Consider the following 22,563-nt stretch of genomic DNA (forward strand, 5'->3'; position numbering starts at 1 on the left):
AGGAGTCCCTAATGCAGTGAGCACTCAGTATATAGTGCTGGAGGAGTCCCTAATGCCGGGAGCGCTCAGTATATAGTGCTGGAGGAGTCCCTAATGCAGTGAGCACTCAGTATATAGTGCTGGAGGAGTCCCTAATGCCGTGAGCCCTCAGTATATAGTGCCGGAGGAGTCCCTAATGCAGTGAGCACTCAGTATATAGTGCTGGAGGAGTCCCTAATGCCGGGAGCGCTCAGTATATAGTGCTGGAGGAGTCCCTAATGCAGTGAGCACTCAGTATATAGTGCCGGAGGAGTCCCTAATGCAGTGAGCACTCAGTATATAGTGCTGGAGGAGTCCCTAATGCCGGGAGCGCTCAGTATATAGTGCCGGAGGAGTCCCTAATGCCGGGAGCGCTCAGTATATAGTGCTGGAGGAGTCCCTAATGCCGGGAGCGCTCAGTATATAGTGCTGGAGGAGTCCCTAATGCAGTGAGCACTCAGTATATAGTGCTGGAGGAGTCCCTAATGCTGTGAGCGCTCAGTATATAGTGCCGGAGGTGTCCCTAATGCCGTGAGCGCTCAGTATATAGTGCCGGAGGAGTCCCTAATGCCGTGAGCGCTCAGTATATAGTGCCGGAGGAGTCCCTAATGCCGTGAGCGCTCAGTATATAGTGCCGGAGGAGTCCCTAATGCCGTGAGCGCTCAGTATATAGTGCCGGAGGAGTCCCTAATGCCGTGAGCGCTCAGTATATAGTGCCGGAGGTGTCCCTAATGCCGTGAGCGCTCAGTATATAGTGCCGGAGGTGTCCCTAATGCCGTGAGCGCTCAGTATATAGTGCCGGAGGTGTCCCTAATGCCGTGAGCGCTCAGTATATAGTGCCGGAGGTGTCCCTAATGCAGTGAGCGCTCAGTATATAGTGCCGGAGGTGTCCCTAATGCCGTGACCGCTCAGTACATAGTGCCGGAGGAGTCCCTAATGCCGTGAGCGCTCAGTATATAGTGCCGGAGGTGTCCCTAATGCCGTGAGCGCTCAGTATATAGTGCCGGAGGTGTCCCTAATGCAGTGAGCGCTCAGTATATAGTGCCGGAGGTGTCCCTAATGCCGTGACCGCTCAGTACATAGTGCCGGAGGAGTCCCTAATGCCGTGAGCGCTCAGTATATAGTGCTGCAGGAGTCCCTAATGCCGTGAGCGCTCAGTATATAGTGCGGGAGGTGTCCCTAATGCCGTGAGCGCTCAGTATATAGTGCCAGAGGAGTCCCTAATGCCGGGAGCGCTCAGTATATAGTGCCGGAGGAGTCCCTAATGCCGGGAGCGCTCAGTATATAGTGCCGGAGGTGTCCCTAATCCCGTGAGCGCTCAGTATATAGTGCTGGAGGAGTCCCTAATGCCATGAGCGCTCAGTATATAGTGCTGGAGGAGTCCCTAATGCCGTGAGCGCTCAGTATATAGTGCTGGAGGAGTCCCTAATGCAGTGAGCGCTCAGTATATAGTGCTAGAGGAGTCCCTAATGCCGGGAGCGCTCAGTATATAGTGCCGGAGGAGTCCCTAATGCCGGGAGCGCTCAGTATATAGTGCCGGAGGTGTCCCTAATCCCGTGAGCGCTCAGTATATAGTGCTGGAGGAGTCCCTAATGCCGTGAGCGCTCAGTATATAGTGCCGGAGGAGTCCCTAATGCCGTGAGCGCTCAGTATATAGTGCCGGAGGTGTCCCTAATGCCGTGAGCGCTCAGTATATTGTGCTGGAGGTGTCCCTAATAACGTGAGCGCTCAGTATATAGTGCCGGAGGAGTCCCTAATGCCGGGAGCGCTCAGTATATAGTGCCGGAGGTGTCCCTAATGCCGTGAGCGCTCAGTATATAGTGCTGGAGGAGTCCCTAATGCTGGGAGCGCTCAGTATATAGTGCCGGAGGTGTCCCTAATGCCGTGAGCGCTCAGTATATAGTGCTGGAGGAGTCCCTAATGCCGTGAGCGCTCAGTATATAGTGCCGGAGGTGTCCCTAATGCCGTGAGCGCTCAGTATATAGTGCTGGAGGAGTCCCTAATGCCGTGAGCGCTCAGTATATAGTGCCGGAGGAGTCCCTAATGCCATGAGCGCTCAGTATATAGTGCTGGAGGTGTCCCTAATGCCGTGAGCGCTCAGTATATAGTGCCGGAGGTGTCCCTAATGCCGTGAGCGCTCAGTATATAGTGCTGGAGGTGTCCCTAATGCCGTGAGCGCTCAGTATATAGTGCCGGAGGAGTCCCTAATGCCGGGAGCGCTCAGTATATAGTGCTGGAGGTGTCCCTAATGCCGTGAGCGCTCAGTATATAGTGCCGGAGGAGTCCCTAATACCGTGAGCGCTCAGTATATAGTGCCGGAGGTGTCCCTTAAACCGTGAGCGCTCAGTATATAGTGCCGGAGGAGTCCCTAATGCCGTGAGCGCTCAGTATATAGTGCTGGAGGAGTCCCTAATGCCATGAGCGCTCAGTATATAGTGCCGGAGGTGTCCCTTAAACCGTGAGCGCTCAGTATATAGTGCCGGAGGAGTCCCTAATGCCGTGAGCGCTCAGTATATAGTGCTGGAGGTGTCCCTAATGCCGTGAGCGCTCAGTATATAGTGCCGGAGGTGTCCCTAATGCCGGGAGCGCTCAGTATATAGTGCCGGAGGAGTCCCTAATGCCGGGAGCGCTCAGTATATAGTGCTGGAGGAGTCCCTAATGCCGTGAGCGCTCAGTATATAGTGCCGGAGGTGTCCCTAATGCCGTGAGCGCTCAGTATATAGTGCCGGAGGTGTCCCTAATGCCGGGAGCGCTCAGTATATAGTGCCGGAGGAGTCCCTAATGCCGGGAGCGCTCAGTATATAGTGCTGGAGGAGTCCCTAATGCTGTGAGCGCTCAGTATATAGTGCTGGAGGAGTCCCTAATGCCGTGAGCGCTCAGTATATAGTGCTGGAGGAGTCCCTAATGCCATGAGCGCCTAGTATATAGTGCCGGAGGGGTCCCTAATGCCGTGAGCGCTCAGTATATAGTGCCGGAGGTGTCCCTAATGCCGTGAGCGCTCAGTATATAGTGCTGGAGGCGTCCCTAATGCCATGAGCGCCTAGTATATAGTGCCGGACGTGTCCCTAATGCCGTGAGCGCTCAGTATATAGTGCCGGAGGAGTCCCTAATGCCGGGAGCGCTCAGTATATAGTGCTGGAGGTGTTCCTAATGCCGTGAGCGCTCAGTATATAGTGCCAGAGGAGTCCCTAATGCCGGGAGCGCTCAGTATATAGTGCCGGAGGAGTCCCTAATGCCGTGAGCGCTCAGTATATAGTGCCGGAGGAGTCCCTAATGCCGTGAGCGCTCAGTATATAGTGCCGGAGGTGTCCCTAATGCCGTGAGCGCTCAGTATATAGTGCCGGGAGGAGTCCCTAATGCCGGGAGCGCTCAGTACATAGTGCCGGAGGAGTCCCTAATGCCGTGAGCGCTCAGTATATAGTGCCGGAGGAGTCCCTAATGCCGGGAGCACTCAGTATATAGTGCCGGAGGAGTCCCTAATGCCGTGAGCGCTCAGTATATAGTGCCGGAGGAGTCCCTAATCCCGTGAGCGCTCAGTATATAGTGCCGGAGGAGTCCCTAATCCCGTGAGCGCTCAGTATATAGTGCTGCTTTGCTGTTATAAGGCACCAGGTCCCTGGGTGGGATAGCATGCCCTGTGCCCCCCATAGCTATGCCGCAGTGGCACCTGTACCTCTCCTACTGCTGTACTCTTATCCCCCTGGGGCTGTACACAGTGATGGGGATTCATGGGGTCGTCGCTGGATCTGGGGCAGGTTCCCCACTGGAGGCTTAAGGGGGCCGAGATCATTAATGAGTAACACCTATATGGGGGGCTCTGAAGCCAGTGCCTGCAGATGATGGGGGTTGTGAGCTCAGCTCCATCCTGAGAGCGCAGGAAGCCCTGGAGATCTCTCGTCTGCAGCCAGGGGGACTTATATATAGAGCGGTGAGGAAGTCTGGCTCTACGGGCCGGGGCCCTCGCCGTGTCACACGCACTCATCTCCGCCATTGTCCTCCAGCCCAAGTGTCAGCGAACAATAGAGCGTTATTTATAACCGCAGCTTCCCTGACGTCTTACAACACCTACCTGAACTGGAGAAAGCCAGGTGACAAACAGTATGGCCGCCGGCAGCCCTCCCTCAGGGGCGGCCATGCAGCTTTCCTAGACTCCTGAATGGCAAATCAGATGAGCAGCGATACGTGTCGCAGTATGAACGCAGCCAGGAAGATTCACGGAGGAAAGTCTAGATCTAGCATCAAATGTGGTCATTCCATATGATGTGTGTCAGTCTCCACTTTAGTTCTGGGATTCTATTCATGAACCAGGAAGCTCAGGATGAACACAGCTGTAAGTCCCAGATGCAGGAAATGTGGGAAGACAAAGTGACCGTAAGTGAAGAGAGGAATCGGTCATATATGATAAGCCATGTGATTATCGCCTATGATGGCTGACGCTGCGTCTGTGGGTGGGATCTGTAGGGGGGGGGGGGGGGATCACAGTATTATATTCCATTATGTCCCCCCCCCCCCATCATCTGCAGAAATCAGCAAGTAACAAGATCACAAACATCAAATAACGGACCCAATGAATATCACAATCCACGAGTGCAGAAGGAACAGGGGTGCCCAGATTGGGCGGAGGGGGGTATATTCCGGATATTGGTGGTAAGGCTATTGAGTGACTGGGGGGGGGGGGGGGGGGGGCGCTAAATCCCATAATCCCTGCCGACCCCCAGAGATAGAAGTGAGAAACTCACCTGCAATTTATATATTCAAAGTTCTACAGCGCCCTCCACTGGTGGCTTCATGTGAGCACATGTACAAGACCTGTATACCAGGATGGGGCCCTATGTAATAATCTGCAGCGTACATCACTATGTATCAGGAGGTAGAGGGGACAGAGCGATGCTCTGCAGATCTCCAGCCAGGTCAGTGCTGCAGTAGTCTGCACTATGTAGTCCTCAGCAGTAGTGGGGCTGTATTGCCCAGCGCTGTGGGATATGGCTGGTTATTATCATATCTGCATACCGGACAGATATGGGTTCTGATAACATCGGCTGCCGTGCAGATTATGCAGTATACAATACATTGTGTAGTGAAGCAGCCGATCCGGCGCGACATCCTGCGTCCCATAGTGCAATAACAATAGTGTACTTGAATAGGACGCCATGGATGCGCTATATGATGGTACGGTGCACGGGCCCCTGGGGACCCCGGAACATGGATATCAGTTTGGTGTTGTGGCCCCTGTTGCTGTGTAGCATGTGAGAACCAGGAATCCGCCTTCTGTGTCTCTCTCTGCCCCGTGAGACCACTGCTAGGACTGAAGTAAGGAAAGCGCGCTGGAAGTGGCCCCTCCTACTACGACAGCGCAGATCATCCAGGAAGTCGTCCGCCGCCGTCTGCAGGAGATTCAGGTACCGATCCGCGGTGAGAGTCCCTGGAATGACCACCGATTGAACGACGGCTCTATGCATGCATCGTAGTGGAGGAGGCCATCGCGGGTTCGGTCATCGCAGCGGAGGCGGCCACCGCGGGTTCGGTCATCGCAGCGGAGGAGGCCACCGCGGGTTCGGTCATCGCAGAGGAGGAGGCCACCGCGGGTTCGGTCATCGCAGTGGAGGAGGCCATCGCGGGTTCAGTCATCGCAGCGGAGGAGGCCACCGCGGGTTCGGTCATCACAGCGGAGGAGGCCACCGCGGGTTCGGTCATCGCAGCCGAGGAGGCCACTGCGGGTTCGGTCATCGCAGCGGAGGAGGCCATCGCGGGTTCGGTCATCGCAGCGGAGGAGGCCACCGCGGGTTCGGTCATCGCAGCGGAGGAGGCCACCGCGGGTTCAGTCATCGCAGCGGAGGAGGCCATCGCGGGTTCGGTCATCGCAGCGGAGGAGGCCATCGCGGGTTCGGTCATCGCAGCGGAGGAGGCCACCGCGGGTTCGGTCATCGCATGGAGGAGGCCACCGCGGGTTCAGTCATCGCAGCGGAGGAGGCCACTGCGGGTTCAGTCATCGCAGCGGAGGAGGCCATCGCGGGTTCAGTCATCGCAGCGGAGGAGGCCATCGCGGGTTCGGTCATCACAGCGGAGGAGGCCACCGCGGGTTCGGTCATCGCAGCGGAGGAGGCCACTGCGGGTTCGGTCATCGCAGCGGAGGAGGCAATCGCGGGTTCGGTCATCGCAGCGGTCTCACACAACATATTTGCGCATGAATAAGGTTTGAAGAGGTAGATTTGCGCCCGCCTGCCCATATTACTGTACTTTTGCGCACAGACCAGATCACATGACAGCGACACACCCCCCCTGGATAAAAAGGCCTAGGAGTCTAGTGAGGGCCAGACGTCTTCTTTTCCCCACATTTGGCGCAGTGTTTCACGCTTCCCCTTGCCTATTTGTGCACCTTCCGTAGACTTCTATGGGCCTCGGCTGCACAGATAGAGCAGGTCCTACTTCTATCTACGTGCGCAAAAAGGACTTCTGAGAACGAACCCCTTAAAACCAATGCGTTATATTCTGCGTTTTGTAATTATGCGCACAAACACGGTCACTGTGGCGGATCGGTAACAGCGCGGTTTGTATAATGCGCTGGAGGTGTCATTCTATAGTAGTGCCATATTATAGAATGTGTTGGGGGGAGATGAGGCATTGGGGAGGGGGCTTCAGCCCAGATCTTACATGATGTTCTCAGGGTGACATCTGGTGGCCGCAGCGAGTACAGCAGGTGGGAAGTGTATAGAACCAAACCTAAATCCAGCAGCACTTTATTATGGTGGGGTTGGGGGGGGGGGGGGGGGCGCATTATTGGGATGTGAGGAGCTGGAGGGTTGTATCGATGAATTGTCCCCCACTGGCCATTCTGACCAGACTGTTAGGGGATGTTGGGACCAGTGGATGGGGGCACACAGGGTGACCGGGCTCAGGACGCCCCCTACAGACCACCAGTAGAGAGGAGCGTCTGACCAGACTGTTAGGGGATGTATCTAAGCTAGAGGTGATACAACAGAGTACTAGAGCCTCCATGCCCGCCTGTATCACATCTTGTATCCAAGCTTTGACACATGGCAGAAAAAAACGCCACGGACAAATCTGAAGCGAAGTCCCCACATTCGGCCTCCGTCACGCGGGCGGTTTTTCATCTACGTGTCGGATGTGACATCACACGGACTCCGCTGGCATTATTCTATGACACCGCACACACTACTGGGGTTTGTCCCACAGACACGGACCCCCGCGCTGCCATCTGGGGGCCGTCTGTGCCCGCGTTTGTTTTCTAAAGAAGCTGAAGTGAACAGTTGTGAACGTCCACAAAACCGGATGCTTCCCTGATGCGCGGCTCCGTGCGGCTCCGTAATTCGGCGCGGGCCGCGGTTATCGCTGCGCTTTACACAACTGCAAAAAAACAGACAAACAAACACAATTCTTTTTTCTGAAAAAACCATGAAGCGCGTTGCGGCGGCCGGCGCCCTCCTGTTATGCGTTTATTCTCCTCTTTGGCTCCTCCATCAATCAGACAGGGATGGGGCATACGATGGGATTTTGCTAGCGGCACATAGAATATTACGGGGCCGAGTGTGCGCCATTTTTTTCATGTATGAGACATGGACAAAATAAAAATGCGTGTCGGCGCCGTTACATTTGCATTTCGTCTCTTGTGCTGATATTGATGCGGTTTTTACGGCACCTTATCACGTTCCTATTCCCGGGACGATGGCGCCTGCTTGTTGCGGGCGCAGCCAGAGACCACAGAAGGGCCTCACCTGGCGCCGACATCAAGATTTTCATTCATTCAGGCCATCCGGCGCGATGATGTGGTGACCACAGAGTAATTACCACACTCCATAGAAATGTACCCGCTGTTACGGCGCCCGTCACCGGCCAGTCCTCCACAGAGGAGCGCCGCCCTCCCCGTCCTCGGCCAGCGACGGCTACTGTCCTGCGTCGCCATGTCTGGCATAATCGCCTCTCTTCTTATCTCCACAGTCACCGTGTTCATTCAGTCTCTGCCGCTGCATTCTGGCCAGTTCTACCCGCATGGCGTGCCCCTCTACACTCAGTCCCTCTAGGCTGCGCAGTGCCAGCTGTGCCTGGCACCCATCACTATAGTCCAGGAAGGCTCTGTGCTGGGGGCCCTGCCAGGTGAGGTGCCCAGGAGAAGCCCCCCGCTCTCGTAATAGGCTCTTCAGCTCACTGACCCGCATTGTGGGGGGGATGTTTCCAATGTACACTGTGGTGACCCCCTTCTGCTCTGCCAGGCTCTCTGTGATGGGCGGAGTCTGGCAGTTGTGGGCTGGTCTTGTTGAACCGGTGGCGGTCCTCTGCCGGAGGGGGTCTTCTTCAGTCTTCAGCGTCACATCTCTCCCGGCTCTGCGCTCCGAGTCCCGCAGTTTCCTCAGGATGGGAATAGTACTCATCATCTCCCGACTTACCTGAGGAAAAGGAAAAGGTCTTTAACCCTATTTTGTTTTTGTTTTTTCATCCCGCCTTCCAAGAACCTTTTATCCTCCCCTTGACCCGGCTGTGAGCGCTTCGTTATCGCCGGACCAATTGTATTTTTTCATGGAACCATTTAATGTACCGAAAAACCTTTAAAAAGTTTTAAGGGGGAAGAAATTAAAAAAATAAATGTAATTGCGCCGTTTTTGGGAGGTTTCGTTCTTAGCGCATTCAGTGAGGTGACGTGTGCGCTCGCTCTGCGCCGCCCGACTCCGGGAAACCACCTTTATTCAGGGGCTCAAAATGTCTCCTTAAATGAATGTTGCTTTTCCTGGTATTCCGCTGAGCGCGGGGCGGGCCGCGTCTGGGGCGTGAGCTGCGGGACTTTGTATTAGCAGCATTTCGGGAAGCGCAGGTCTTCACGATCACATGACCGCAGCTCTGACGCTCCATTTTAGTTTTTCTTCGTATTGCCGCCGTCGCCGTGAGCGATAAATATTGTGATATTTTAATAGTTCGGACTTTCACTCGCAGGGCGACACCAAATCCGTGGGGTTTGATGGGCATCTATGCCTGGCAGTGCTGGTAGCCTCCAGTAAGCTCCGGGCTACCATGCTAGCCCATCAGCACCCCGGGATTGTGTTGCAAGATGCGCTGATGGGACACGGAAACCCCACCCCCTTGACAGTTTAGACATGCGGTCAGCTTCCACCCTGGCATCTCAACAGTTAACCGCCGTGATCAGAGCGATCTCTGATCGCGGCAGTTACCGCAGATAGCGCCGGGTTACGGAGTGGACTCGGCTCTCAAGTCCGCTCCTTCCACACTTCCCAACAACCCGATGTACATTTACTGTCTGTGGTCATGAAGGGTTAATGTTCAAAGAGCGAGCATGCCGCAGCTCCGCCCCCAGCGCCGCCATCCAGGGAGATAAATCCGGATGATTGTATAAGACTCGGGTTACATGGCGACATTGGCTGCGACTCGGGTCTCGTGGCCAAAGACTGCAGTGCAGCCCTGCGATCTCCTAATAGAAGGCGATGCAGGTCGCATTGGTACGCACAAGCTGCCGCGACTGCGAACCGCAGTTCGCAAAAATCCAACCTTGCCAGATTGTTCATTAATTGGGGGCCGCTGCAATTTGTGAGTTGAAACACGAATTAGGGAATGGCAGGGCCACACTACCGCCTTCGACCACGCGACCCGTGTTAGCGCCAAAGTCACTATTTAGTCTGTGCCAAATGAAAAATGCCGCAGCTTTAAAGGACTTTGGGGGAATTTAACAACCACCAATTTTCTAGCATAAATTACAATTTTTTTGTTTAAATCCTATTGGTGCAAAAATGTACAACTTCTGGGCCTCCTTGTGTCCGGCGCAGGGGCCAACGCCACTCCATACAGCGAGGGCTAACAGCCGGCTGTAATCAGCGTGAATGCCCCAGTCGGTATTCGGCCCCTCGCAGTGAGCTCACGAGGTCCTATTCAACTGCCGTGGCAGGCGGGGCCACCACGGCTGATTGCATATCATGACATGCCTGTGGCACGACTTAATAGACTGCCTGATAGAATGCGGTATACTGTAATACTGTGGTACTGCATTATACTGTATGAGCGACCAAACGGTCAAAGTTCAAGTTCCCACAAAGGACTAAAATGCCGGCTCCATTGAATTCAAGGGGAGAACATCGCGCTCCTCTGTGGCAGCTGTGGCAGAGGATAGCGGGCAGCACTCTTTTTGAGCATACAAACGCCCGTGTGACCGAGCCCTTTGGGCGGATAAACATTGCTAGCAGCGTTTTTTTCCGCCGTGCCGCCCGCTTTGGTCATGCGATTTTTTTGAGCGCATCAGATATGCGCACAAAAAAATCGTGCAAAAATAACGCCGGTGTGACCGGAGCCTTAAGCAGAGGTCCACCTTTGTGTTTTAGTTTTCACATCATTTTTAAGATCTCTGCTTGCTGTTATTAAATAAGAAAAGTCTTGTAAACATCCAGAGTTTGAACACCTGTCCGGACCCATTATGTCTCCCAGCTGAGGGTTTGTTACAATGTATCCAGTCCAGACAATCCTCTGTGACTCCAGACTGACACCTGTTACCTGCACTGATACATTGTAGCAGACTATCAGGACAGCAGAGAGAGCTGTGCTGATGTGATCACCTCACAGAGGATTGTCTGCACTGATACATTGTAACTAACCCTCAGCTGTGAGAAGCATTAGGTCTGAACAAGTTTTCAGAGAGCTTCGCTGACAGGATGCAGAGATCCTTTGGTCACATGCAGCACCCCAATATTCAGGTTCCCCTTTACTGACCTTGGACCATATGATCCCCTGTGGCTTTGGGCGGGTGCAGTTTGTGGTGAGGACGCGGGTGGGGGTCACTATGTAGTCCACCGTCAGGTCGTGGTCATCCAGTAGACTCTCAGGAATATCCAGTACCTGCAAACACAAGGCAGAGATCTGCAGCGCCGGGTCTCACCCCCTGCGGACCCCCTAGTTGTCTCATATTAGTGGCCCCCGCTGACCCCTCATCATCAGCATAGACAGCAGCTACTAACTTCCGCCAGTCTAGCGCACCCTGCTGGTATGCATCTCTTACAGCTCCATGCTATTTGTTCCCACTTCTAGGCCTGTGTGTCAGTCTTCACTGCAGTTTCGACATTCTATTCATGAAGCAGGAAGCTCAAGTGTTTAAAATGTGCTGCAATACAATGAGTTCTAGGATCCCCAATGGGGAGAATCTGTGGGGATCGGAAAGGTTTGTAGAAGAATAAAAAGTCGCCATTTTGGGGTCGCATGCGAAGACCTGAGGTGATCAGAGGAGAGGATCCTACTTACCTGACAGTCATGGACCACAGTGACCACCACAGTCTGTTCTGTCACCGCGCCCATGGCCACCATCATGGCGTACTCCATATCAGCAAACCCCTCCCCTTTCCCGATTCTCCAACCTGAGGAAGACAGAAGAAAACCCATCAGACATTTCTCCCATAATGCTTCACTGCCGCATAATGTATGGAATATGTAAAAGCGAACATAGGAAAAAACCAAAGACCCCCCCCCCCCCTCCCCAATGCCCTACTACTGTGTGCCAGTCTTCACTGTAGTCTGGGTATTCTATCCATGAACCTGGAAGCTCTGGATGAACAGTTATGCACTGACAACTGCTGGAACGCATCTTTTATGTGGGGTGAGGGGAACATTTAGGCCTCCTTGGGGGCCCAATCCATCTATTGTATAGGGCGACAGGACCCTGAGGAGGCCTAAATGTCTCCATCACCCCACAAAATAGATGGGTCCCGACCCTGAGAAGGCCTAAATGTTCCAGACGCATCTCTTGTGTGGGGTGATGGGACACCTGGCCTCCTCAGGGGTTGGACCTGTCTTGTGTGTGGGGTGATGGGATATTTAGGTCTCCTGCTATGTGTGGTGATGGGACACCTGGCCTCCTCAGGGGTTGGACCTGTCTTGTGTGTGAGGTGATGGGATATTTAGGTCTCCTGCTATGTGGGGTGATGGGACACCTGGCCTCCTCAGGGGTTGGACCTGTCTTGTGTGTAGGGTGATGGGACATTTAGGTCTCCTGCTATGTGGGGTGATGGGACACCTGGCCTCCTCAGGGGTTGGACCTGTCTTGTGTATAGGGTGATGGGACATTTAGGTCTCCTCTTGTGTGGGGTGATGGGGACACCTGGGCCTCCTCAGGGGTTGGACCTGTCTTGTGTGTGGGGTGATGGGATATTTAGGTCTCCTGCTATGTGTGGTGATGGGACACCTGGCCTCCTCAGGGGCTGGACCTGTCTTGTGTGTGGGGTGATGGGACATTTAGGTCTCCTGCTATGTGGGGTGATGGGACACCTGGCCTCCTCAGGGGTTGGACCTGTCTTGTGTGTAGGGTGATGGGACATTTAGGTCTCCTGCTATGTGGGGTGATGGGACACCTGGCCTCCTCAGGGGTTGGACCTGTCTTGTGTATAGGGTGATGGGACATTTAGGTCTCCTCTTGTGTGGGGTGATGGGGACACCTGGGCCTCCTCAGGGGTTGGACCTGTCTTGTGTGTGGGGTGATGGGATATTTAGGTCTCCTGCTATGTGTGGTGATGGGACACCTGGCCTCCTCAGGGGCTGGACCTGTCTTGTGTGTGGGGTGATGGGACATTTAGGTCTCCTGCTATGTGGGGTGATGGGACACCTGGCCTCCTCAGGGGCTGGACCTGTCTTGTGTGTGAGGTGATGGGACATTTAGGTCTCCTGCTATGTGGGGTGATGGGACACCTGGGCCTCCTCAGGGGTTGGACCATTCGTGTGTGTGGGGTGATGGGACATTTAGGTCTCCTGCTATGTGGGGTGATGGGGACACTTGGGCCTCCTCGGGGGCTGGACTCCTGCTCTCTGCCTGGCTGAGTACTCAGTGGTCCGCAGCTCGTGGGTTTCCCATTATTGCAAGGTAAGAATCAGCTGACCTTTCTCTGATACAGCGACAGATCCGACAACCACCAGATCCACCCGCACCGCAGAATCCAGACCCAACGGGACACTGAAATCCTTCACTCCCTGCAGGGGGAAGAGAGATGATGAGTGAACGATGCACCGGAGATACTTTATATATAGAAGGAGAATCCCAGCTAAATGAGCGCCATTCCCCTTCATTGGTCTGCAGGCACAGTGCCATACATACAACTGTGGCTGTGTCTGGTACTGCAGGTCTGTCCCATTCAATTGATCGAGTTTGGAACTGAGCTGCAGTACCAGGCACAGCCACAACACATTTGGTGGCACTATACTTGTGAAAAAAATGGACATGGTGCTCGTCATTCAACTGATCAGAGGGGTTCCGGCAGTCAGACCCTCACCGATCACATATTAATGGCTTATCCCCAGAACAGAACATCAATATTAAAGTCCCTTAAAGGGATCGTCCTACAAATCAAGTTTACATAAAAAAGCACAAAAGGCCAATAACTGCTATCTGAACCTACTTTCCAAAATATATGCCCTTTTCTTATTTCTTCCTTGTTTCTTCCCACTCAGCACCACTACTAATCTCTGTAACTATGGGCGGCTGCTGGGCAATGTCACATGACCCATTGATTCCTACCTACAACTCCTCAAACCCGCTGCATACACTTTATATATCTTTCACTCAACCCTCTCCACATCACCAGCAGTCAGTCTCCTTCCTTCTGGCATCTGTAAATATAGTCCCCAGTAAGTTCCAAGTTTTCCTCCTCCTCCCTCTGGCAGCCATAAATGCAGTTCCCAGTAAGTTTCCAGTCAATCTCCTTACCCAAGCTGTGAACATAGCCGCTAATAAGTTCCATAGTCAATCTCCTTTCCCCAAGGCAGCTGTAAATATAGTCTCTAGCAAGTTCTAAGTCAGTCTCCTTCCCTTTCTGGCAGCTGTAAATATAGTCCTTAGTAAGTTCCAAGTCTTCCTCCTCCTCCCTCTGGCAGCCATTAATATAATCTCCAGTTTCTAGTCAATTTCCTTACCCATGGCAGCTCTAAATATAGTCTCTAGCAAGTTCTAAGTCAGTCTCCTTCCCCCTTTGGTGGCTGGCAATATAGTCCTCTTCCCTGCTGTACACTGCCATGTCCTGCAGAGGCTGCTCCTCCCCACAAGCAGAAGGCTATTCCTATTGGCTGCCCAGCAGTGAACAGAGGATCATTATACAGAGACCTGGTTGTTAGTGACTGAGCATGCGTGTCCCAGCAGAGCATGCGTGTCCCAGCAGAGCATGCGTGTCCCCAGCACTCAGCTCAATAGTTGGATGTGCACATTGTTATACACTGTGAACACCAGGGGGCGCCGCATGATGTATGTAAACATTCTGCCTCGGATGCAGGTAAATGGCCGACACGGCGCATTATGATCTGTACAATGAATAAGGCCGCTCTCACACAAGCGACCGCAGCGTTCTGAATGCCGCGCTAATCGCGTACAACGCTCCCAGTGATTTCAATGCGGCCTCGCAGACCCGCGCTCGAACAACAGCATTTTCTAACGCCGCGATTTTCAACTACTGCTACTCTATTCTGGAGTGTTTTTGCACTTTTTGACGCGCCTCCTCCCCCATCAGAGCGCTGCGGTGCATTATAAACCGCTGCTGAATGCAGTAACCTGCGCTGGGGAGCGCCAATAAAAATCAAAATTGCGGCGTTTTACCGCTGCCGTGTGTGGGAGTGGCCTCAGGCACCGCCCCGTCACGTCTGCAGTTGGTTGTATGCATGACGTTTCTTCGTCTGTGCAGTCACTCACCTGTGAGGTGGCGCAGATTCTCAGCACCTCTTTGCTGGCCCCCGCAGGTGGAGTGATGCGGTTAAACAGTCCGCTTCTGAGGCGCGGCGTGGGAACCAGCAGCGTTTTATTGGCCTGCGGGTAACAGAAAGTCCTATTAACAAGTCCCAGCAGTGGCCAGCGGGGTCCGAGGAGCATTGGGGGTCAGTACGGGGCGGGTGAAGCACGCGGGGGCGGTCCTACCTGCAGAGCCGCCAGCCGGACGCCCTCCAGCGGTTTATCTGGATCCACTTTAATTTCCTTTGTGCGACTGAAAACCTCCAGAGACGCCACCCGGTGAGCGGCCTGGCGGGACGCCTGCGGGGGCAGAGGGCGGCGGTTACTTACTTGTAGGGTGAGGAATCGCGCGTTCTTCTGCGGAGCGTCAGGATTTATCTTAATCACTTTCCCCGACTGGAAATCCTGCAAAGTCGTTAATCGCTCACAAGCCTGCGGCGCCCCCTGCACACCGAGAGGAGGGTCAGATCACTGCGTGCACAACATAGCAGAGCCGGAGATCATGATGCAGCAGTGATGTCACCGCACATTAGTGATGTCACCGCACACTAGTGATGTCACCGCTGCTGAATCAGATCTCGAATGTCATCATTTAGGAAATAAACCCTGTGATGTGAATCTTGACTTTTTATGCTTGCTGTCAGTGAATGGAACGACCTGACACAATACATCTCACAGCTGAGGGTTCGTTACAGTTGTATCCAATGTAGATTAACTCACATAAGCAGGACAAATCATTTTCACATCCCGTTCGTTACAATGTATCAGTCTGACTTCCAGCTCCTGCCAAGCCTGGATGCAAGTGTAACAAACCTTCAGCTGTGTGAGCCCGCTGCGGTCAGGACCCGGTTTCATCCCGATGCAAACAGCCCCCTCCGTGTTCTTGTACCTTGAAGTTGGGGATGCGGTGATGAACGGGCCGCGGGAAGTCCGCCAGGTTGTTGTGTTCCATGTAGTCCCAGACCTTCTGCCGAATGTCCCACTTACTGCATCCTGGGGGGAGAAGTCACATGACGTCAGCGGGGGGGGGGGGGGAGATGAGCCCCTCCTGGGGGGCTGCTGGGGAGGAGTGTAGTTACTAGCGGGGACCACAGGGGGCGCTACAGGACCCAGTGCTTGTATACTATGGACTATGAGGGGGCCTCATAAAAACGTACATGAAAAAACGTGTAAAAATGCAAATTTACTCAAAGGTTTACGATTGGATCCGTTTTTGATATAAAACCGCGCAGATTCAGGCCTTCGCTGTGAACTCCCTCTTAACCCCTTCAGGACCGGAGACTGATCAGGTTTTTTATTCTAGTTTTTCGTCTCCGCCTTCCCAGAGCCGTAACGTTTTTATTCTCCCGCTGGCGCGGCCGCAGAGCGTTGCGGTTCGTGTGGCGCGTTTTAATGCACTGACCAGGAATCGTGAGGCTCTCGCTCGTCGTTTCAGCGGCGGCTCGTTAACTCGCCGGGCAGTTTAACCGCTGATCGTTAAGCTTCGCCAGAGGAATGAGTGCGACGAGCGAGCGAGAACCAATGAGAAGCGTGAGGTTTAAACAGGCGGCCGGAGCGCCAATGAGCGGGTGATGGCGCCGTTTACTCAGATGCTCCATAACACCCGCCCGTTCGCACCCGGCACCGCGGTTTCTGTATGCGATCCAAAGAGACCCCCTCAGAGTGCAGAGACCCCCTCAGAGCGCAGAGACCCCCGCGGCCAGGAGGACCTACCTTTAGGGATCAGTCACACAGCTGCATATAGCTTCCGTTTGTGAAATACGCCGCGCTGTCATGGAGCGGAACGCCGTGTCTTGTATGTATATTCGCGGTGTATTTACGTGATCACATGAGCCAGTTCAGTCCGTAGTGCGAACTGCGAAGGACGTGCCGCGATGTTCTTCCATACGTGTAAAACGCACGTCTGAATACCACAATGCCGGTCAGCGGCGCGTCGGTGCTCCCTGCTACATTCGGCGCTCCCTGCTACATTCGGCGCTCCCTGCTACATTCGGCGCTCCCTGCTACATTCGTGTGAATGAGCCCCCAGAGACAGTCCTCTGAAGGGGAGTTTGACGGCTCTGGTTTAGACGCACGGTCAGCTACGACCCCTAAACCGTCCCGCACCAAACACGCAACCGGACCGCGAGACGTTTATACGCACACAATCCGCCCGTGTGAACGAGCCCTCACTGTGATATAAGATTGGCGCGGTCTCATCACGGACGCCTCACCTGCTCGCAGTCTGATCTCGGCCTCCATGTTCAGCGGCTCCAGAGACAGCAGCTGCACGTTCCTCACCGTGTGTACGGCGGCCACCAGAGGTCAAACTTGTGAGGAAGGCAAACTGTCATGGCTGCCGGAATCACAGAGAAGTGCAGATATAAAGGGCGGCGTGTTCGTGTCCGGCGGCCTGCGTGGGTCCAGCAGGGGGTCAGCGGTGGCGAAGGGGCTTATAGACTCATTCTAAAGTGACCGCTAATAGTTCGGTGTAAACGCAGCAGCGACGGCGCTAAGCGCTCACCTTTTGCCGGTCGTTCAGTTTCTGCTTCATTGGCGCGTTCGCACATCGTTCAGTGTAAACGGCGCTCGTTGCGTCCTTCTCATCACTTATACAGCGGCTGAACGATTCAGGAGGATTCTCGTATGAACGAGCGAGGCGTCCGCTTATATAAACCGGCGGCACGGGAGCGGATGAGTTAGCGGTGACGTCACTCCTTCGTACCATCCGGTGCTGTCATGGCGGCCGCTGCTGCTGAACACTCCGCGGTGTATGCTGGGATATGAGCGACATACGAGGCGACCGAACAGCAGCGGGGATCGTCTTCTGGTGGGCGCGGCGTTACTACTACCGGCTAACGCTGTCAGGTCTGCCGGGCCCTTCCGAGCCGTACGCCAGCGCCATTGTTGGGGACAGTCGCGTTCAGCTCCAGTGATTTTCTTTCCGCCTAATTTGCGATGGGGGCCTCATACGGACGGCGAGGGGTTGTGCTGACTGTTCAGCGCTGTGCGGGATAGTGACCGGTTCCTCCATGATGACAACACGCCTGCCACACGTGACCCCCTCGCCTCGCCGTCCGTATGAATCCGTCATCACAAAATAGACGGAAAAAAATCACTGCAGCTGAACGCGACCGTCCCCAACAATGGCGCTGGCGATCGGCTCGGAAGGGCCCCGCAGACCTGACAGCGGCAGCCGGTATTAGTAACGCTCTGCCCACCAGTAATGGTTCCTGGTCCTGTTGGGTCGCCTCGTATGCAGGAAGCTGTATTGGGGACTAGTTTGTGATTTGTCAGGGCATGCTGGGAGTTGTAGTTGTGATATACATGTCTAATGCAGCTAACCATGGGGCAAATTGTGCATCTGCATCGGGACCCCCGGTATCCCGGAGGCCCCCCGATAGCTACGGGCCCCCCTGGTATCCTGAGCCCCCCTGGTAGCTACGGCCCCCCTGGTATCCTAAGCCCCCCTGGTAGCTACGGGCCCCCCTTGTATCCTGAGCCCCCCTGGTAGCTACGGCCCTCCTGGTATCCTGAGCCCCCCAGTAGCTACGGCCCCCCCTGGTATCCTGATCCCCCCTGGTAGCTAAGGCCCCCCCTGGTATCCTGAGCCCCCTGGTAGCTACGCCCCCCCCCCCCCGGTATCCTGAGCCCCCCTGGTAGATACGGCCCCCCCTTGGTATCCTGAGCCCCCCCCCCCCTGGTAGCTACGGCCCCCCCCCCCCCCCGTACCTGAGCCCCCGGTAGCTATGACCCCACCTGGTGTCCTGAGCCCCCCGATAGCTATGACCCCACCTGGTGTCCTGAACCCCCCGGTAGCTATGGCGCAAAAAAATACAGGTGAGAGAGCTGCTCCGACAAGCGCATTCCAAAATACACTCACACTTGCGCAACTGTTTTACGCAGAGAACGAGCGTACTTTGCGCGTGTGCCTGCACAAACGCGGTCCATATGTGCGCAGGCACCGCTAGTTCACATGAGGGGGGAATCACCCCGCCTTCATGTAAATGGCTATTAAGCCAAGCGAGGTGCGGCTGTGTGCGGTGGGCACAACAGACTATGTGCCCATTTTCGCACCACTGTAGACCTCTATGGGTCTATTTAACGCACGCAGAATAGAGCCGCTCCCGCTTCTTGGGGCCGTGAGAACCGCGGGCGCTGATTGTGAGCAGGACTTTTCAGCCCGCAAAAATGCAATAAAATACTGAAGGAGCCCCAAATACGCCGCTGAAATCGCTTGTGTGATTCCGTAGGGCGCCTTCACACCGGACAGCGCAATTTTGCTATGAGAAAACCACGGCACAATCCCAATTTTACACATAAGATTCTGAGGATCAGGTTTTTTCTGATTGCTGCCACTTGTGATTTCCTTGCAGGTTTTTCTCGCGATAGACAATAGGAGTTTCTAATGTTAAAAATGTATCGCACGGAAATCACAAGTTCGTACTTCGCGGTGCGATAAAATTGAGGCTCCGCAGAGAAACACAGGAGGTAAAAAAAAGCAGAATGCAGTAAGACGGCGAGCTGTGATTTTTTAACGTAACATTGCAGGACAGAAAACATCACAAATGGGAATTAAACCATCAAAAATCATTGGTTTCATAATTCTGCGTTTTTATTCGCTCCCCGGCCTCAGCGAAACTGCCGAGCATCCAGAAGCTGCTGTACCCATCTCTGCCACTAGATGGCGCTGCAGGCTCAGCAATCCCCGGGAGCAGCCAGCAGCACTCGGGGGTCTGCAGCCCGCAGTTCATGAGGTCACAATGAGCAGCTATTAGAGCACAAGAATGACATCAACACCCCCCAATAGTGGAGAGATGCTGGGAAGAGTCATACATGGGTCACACAGCGAGCGTCTAAATACTGCAAAGCAGTGTCTGCACATGAATGCCTGCCATACAGTGCCCTTATAACAATGCCATACAGTGCCCTTATAACAATGCCATACCGTGCCCATATAATACTGCCATACATTGTCCATATAATACTGCCATACAGTGCCCATATAACACTGCCATACAGTGTCCATATAGTACTGCCATACAGTGCTCATATAACAAATCCATACAGTGCCCGTATAACACTGCCATACAGTGTCCATATAATACTGCCATACAGTGCCCATATAACAATGCCATACAGTGTCCATATAGTAGTGCCATACAGTGCTCATATAACAATTCCATACAGTGCCCTTATAACACTGCCATACAGTGTCCATATAGTACTGCCATACAGTGCTCATATAACAAATCCATACAGTGCCCGTATAACACTGCCATACAGTGCCCATATATTACTGCCATACAGTGCCCATATAACACTGCCATACAGTGCCCATATATTACTGCCATACAGTGCCCTTATAACAATGCCATACAGTGCCCTTATAACAATGCCATACCGTGCCCATATAACACTGCCATACAGTGTCCATATAATACTACCATACAGTGCCCATAAAACAATTCCATACAGTGTCCATATAATACTGCCATACAGTGTCCATATAATACTGCCATACAGTGCTCATATAACAATTCCATACAGTGCCCTTATAACACTGCCATACAGTGTCCATATAGTACTGCCATACAGTGCTCATATAACAAATCCATACAGTGCCCGTATAACACTGCCATACAGTGCCCATATATTACTGCCATACAGTGCCCATATAACACTGCCATACAGTGCCCATATATTACTGCCATACAGTGCCCTTATAACAATGCCATACAGTGCCCTTATAACAATGCCATACCGTGCCCATATAACACTGCCATACAGTGTCCATATAATACTACCATACAGTGCCCATAAAACAATTCCATACAGTGTCCATATAATACTGCCATACAGTGTCCATATAATACTGCCATACAGTGCCCATATAACAAATCCATACAGTGCCCGTATAACACTGGCATATAGTGCCCATATAACACTGCCATACAGTGTCCATATAATACTGCCATACAGTGCCCATATAACAATGCCATACAGTGTCCATATAACACTGCCATACAGTGTCCATATAGTACTGCCATACAGTGCTCATATAACAATGCCATACAGTGTCCATATAACACTGCCATACAGTGTCCATATAGTACTGCCATACAGTGCTCATATAACAATTCCATACAGTGCCCTTATAACACTGCCATACAGTGCCCTTATAACACTGCCATACAGTGCCCATATGATACTGCCATACAGTACCCATATATTACCGCCACGCAGTGCCCATATAACACTGCCATACTGTGTCCAAATAATACTGCCATACAGTGCTCATATAACAATTCCTTACAGTGCCCTTATAACAATGGCATACAGTGCCCATATAATACTGCCATACAGTGCCCTTATAACAATGCCATACAGTGCCCTTATAACAATGCCATACCGTGCCCATATAACACTGCCATACAGTGCCCATATAACACTGCCATACTGTGTCCAAATAATACTGCCATACAGTGCTCATATAAAAATTCCTTACAGTGCCCATATAACACTGCCATACTGTGTCCAAATAATACTGCCATACAGTGCTCATATAACAATTCCATACAGTGACCTTATAACACTGCCATACAGTGCCCTTATAACACTGCCATACAGTGCCCATATAATACTGCCATACAGTGCCCATATAACAATGCCATACAGTGCCCATATAACAATGCCATACAGTGCCCATATAATACTGCCATACAGTGCCCATATAACACTGCCATACAGTGCCCATATAACAACTCCATACAGTGCCCATATAATACTGCCATACAGTGCCCATATAACAATTCCATACAGTGCCCTTATAACACTGCCATACAGTGTCCATATAACACTGCCATACAGTGCCCATATAATACTGCCATACAGTGTCCATATAACACTGCCATACAGTGCCTTTATAACAATGCCATACAGTGCCCATATAACAACTCCATACAGTGCCCATATAATACTGCCATACAGTGTCCATATAACACTGCCATACAGTGCCCATATAACAACTCCATACAGTGCCCTTATAACACTGCCATACAGTGTCCATATAACACTGCCATACAGTGCCCATATAATACTGCCATACAGTGCCCATATAACACTGCCATACAGTGCCCATATATTACTGCCATACAGTGCCCATATAACACTGCCATACACAGGGCCCCCCAATTGTCTGTGGGTAAGTCCTGGTTTTGGGACTCTGTTCAGTAGTCCTGGGAGGCAGGAGGTATGAGGTTACTGAGGTGCAGTGTATGAAGGAGCTGTGAGGACATCAGTCACATGACCACCGCAGGTCCTCCATCATGTAATATATCAGCAGTCTGCAGTGGAGGTAAGAGAGGAGCTCCTCCAGCAACACATAGAGGGGAGGGAAGGGGGATAATGCCAGCAGAGAAGGGTGACGAGGGGGTAAAATACTGACGGGGAGTTAAACTACTACAACTCCCAGCATGCCACGAGTCTGCAACTGTCAAGGGATGCTGGGAGTTGTAGTTCTATCATGCTCCTGGCCCTCTATCTCACCGACTCTGACAGCTTCAGACATTCAGGACATGCTGGGAGTTGTAGTTCTACCATGATCCTGTGAGATGATCTGTCCGGTGACATTCTGCGTATTTTGGCCTCCATTTTGTGTCTATAATAGGGAAGTGAGTCTCGACCGGCGGTCTCCGGACCCGAACCCAGAGCATCGCCCAATCCTATGGAGACCCGCATGCAGGCCGCGACGCACTGCTATATTATGGACACACAGTGCCCATATAATACTACCAGACAGTGCCCATATAATATTACTGTGCACTGCCCATATAATATTGCCACATAGTGCCCACATAATA

At 52.9% G+C, this 22,563-nt stretch overlaps 1 protein-coding gene across 5 annotated transcripts; it reads right to left on the reverse strand.

The window, feature by feature from the left end:
* Window positions 1–7,429: 7,429 nt before the first annotated feature.
* MTHFSD (methenyltetrahydrofolate synthetase domain containing) lies at window positions 7,430–17,026 on the reverse strand. 5 transcript variants are annotated; one of them, XM_066582785.1, is made up of 8 exons: window positions 16,936–17,026; window positions 15,612–15,715; window positions 14,909–15,022; window positions 14,687–14,800; window positions 12,891–12,981; window positions 11,266–11,378; window positions 10,741–10,866; window positions 7,430–8,420 (listed from the first exon to the last, which is right to left on the reverse strand). In XM_066582785.1, exons 1-8 carry the CDS (start codon window positions 16,961–16,963, stop codon window positions 7,920–7,922), a joined length of 1,191 nt encoding a protein of 396 aa, XP_066438882.1. In that variant the 5' UTR covers window positions 16,964–17,026; the 3' UTR covers window positions 7,430–7,919. The 5 variants fall into 5 exon arrangements, with proteins under 5 accessions (XP_066438882.1, XP_066438883.1, XP_066438881.1 ...); XM_066582786.1 differs by lacking the exon at window positions 14,909–15,022 and adding an exon at window positions 15,053–15,166; XM_066582784.1 differs by having other exon boundaries at window positions 14,909–15,166.
* Window positions 17,027–22,563: the final 5,537 nt, after the last annotated feature.

Source organism: Eleutherodactylus coqui, chromosome 11 (genome assembly GCF_035609145.1).
Source record: "Eleutherodactylus coqui strain aEleCoq1 chromosome 11, aEleCoq1.hap1, whole genome shotgun sequence".
Taxonomy (NCBI): domain Eukaryota; kingdom Metazoa; phylum Chordata; class Amphibia; order Anura; family Eleutherodactylidae; genus Eleutherodactylus; species Eleutherodactylus coqui.

Bases quoted from the DNA above. Each gene is read 5' to 3' on its own strand.
- MTHFSD (XM_066582784.1), bottom strand. From the start codon at position 16,963: ATGGAGGCCGAGATCAGACTGCGAGCAG. The intron at 15,716-16,935 runs GTGAGGCGTCCG...TTCTCCCCCCAG, and splicing joins CGAGATCAGACTGCGAGCAG to GATGCAGTAAGTGGGACATT. The intron at 15,167-15,611 runs GTACAAGAACAC...CTCGGTGTGCAG, and splicing joins ACCGCATCCCCAACTTCAAG to GGGGCGCCGCAGGCTTGTGA.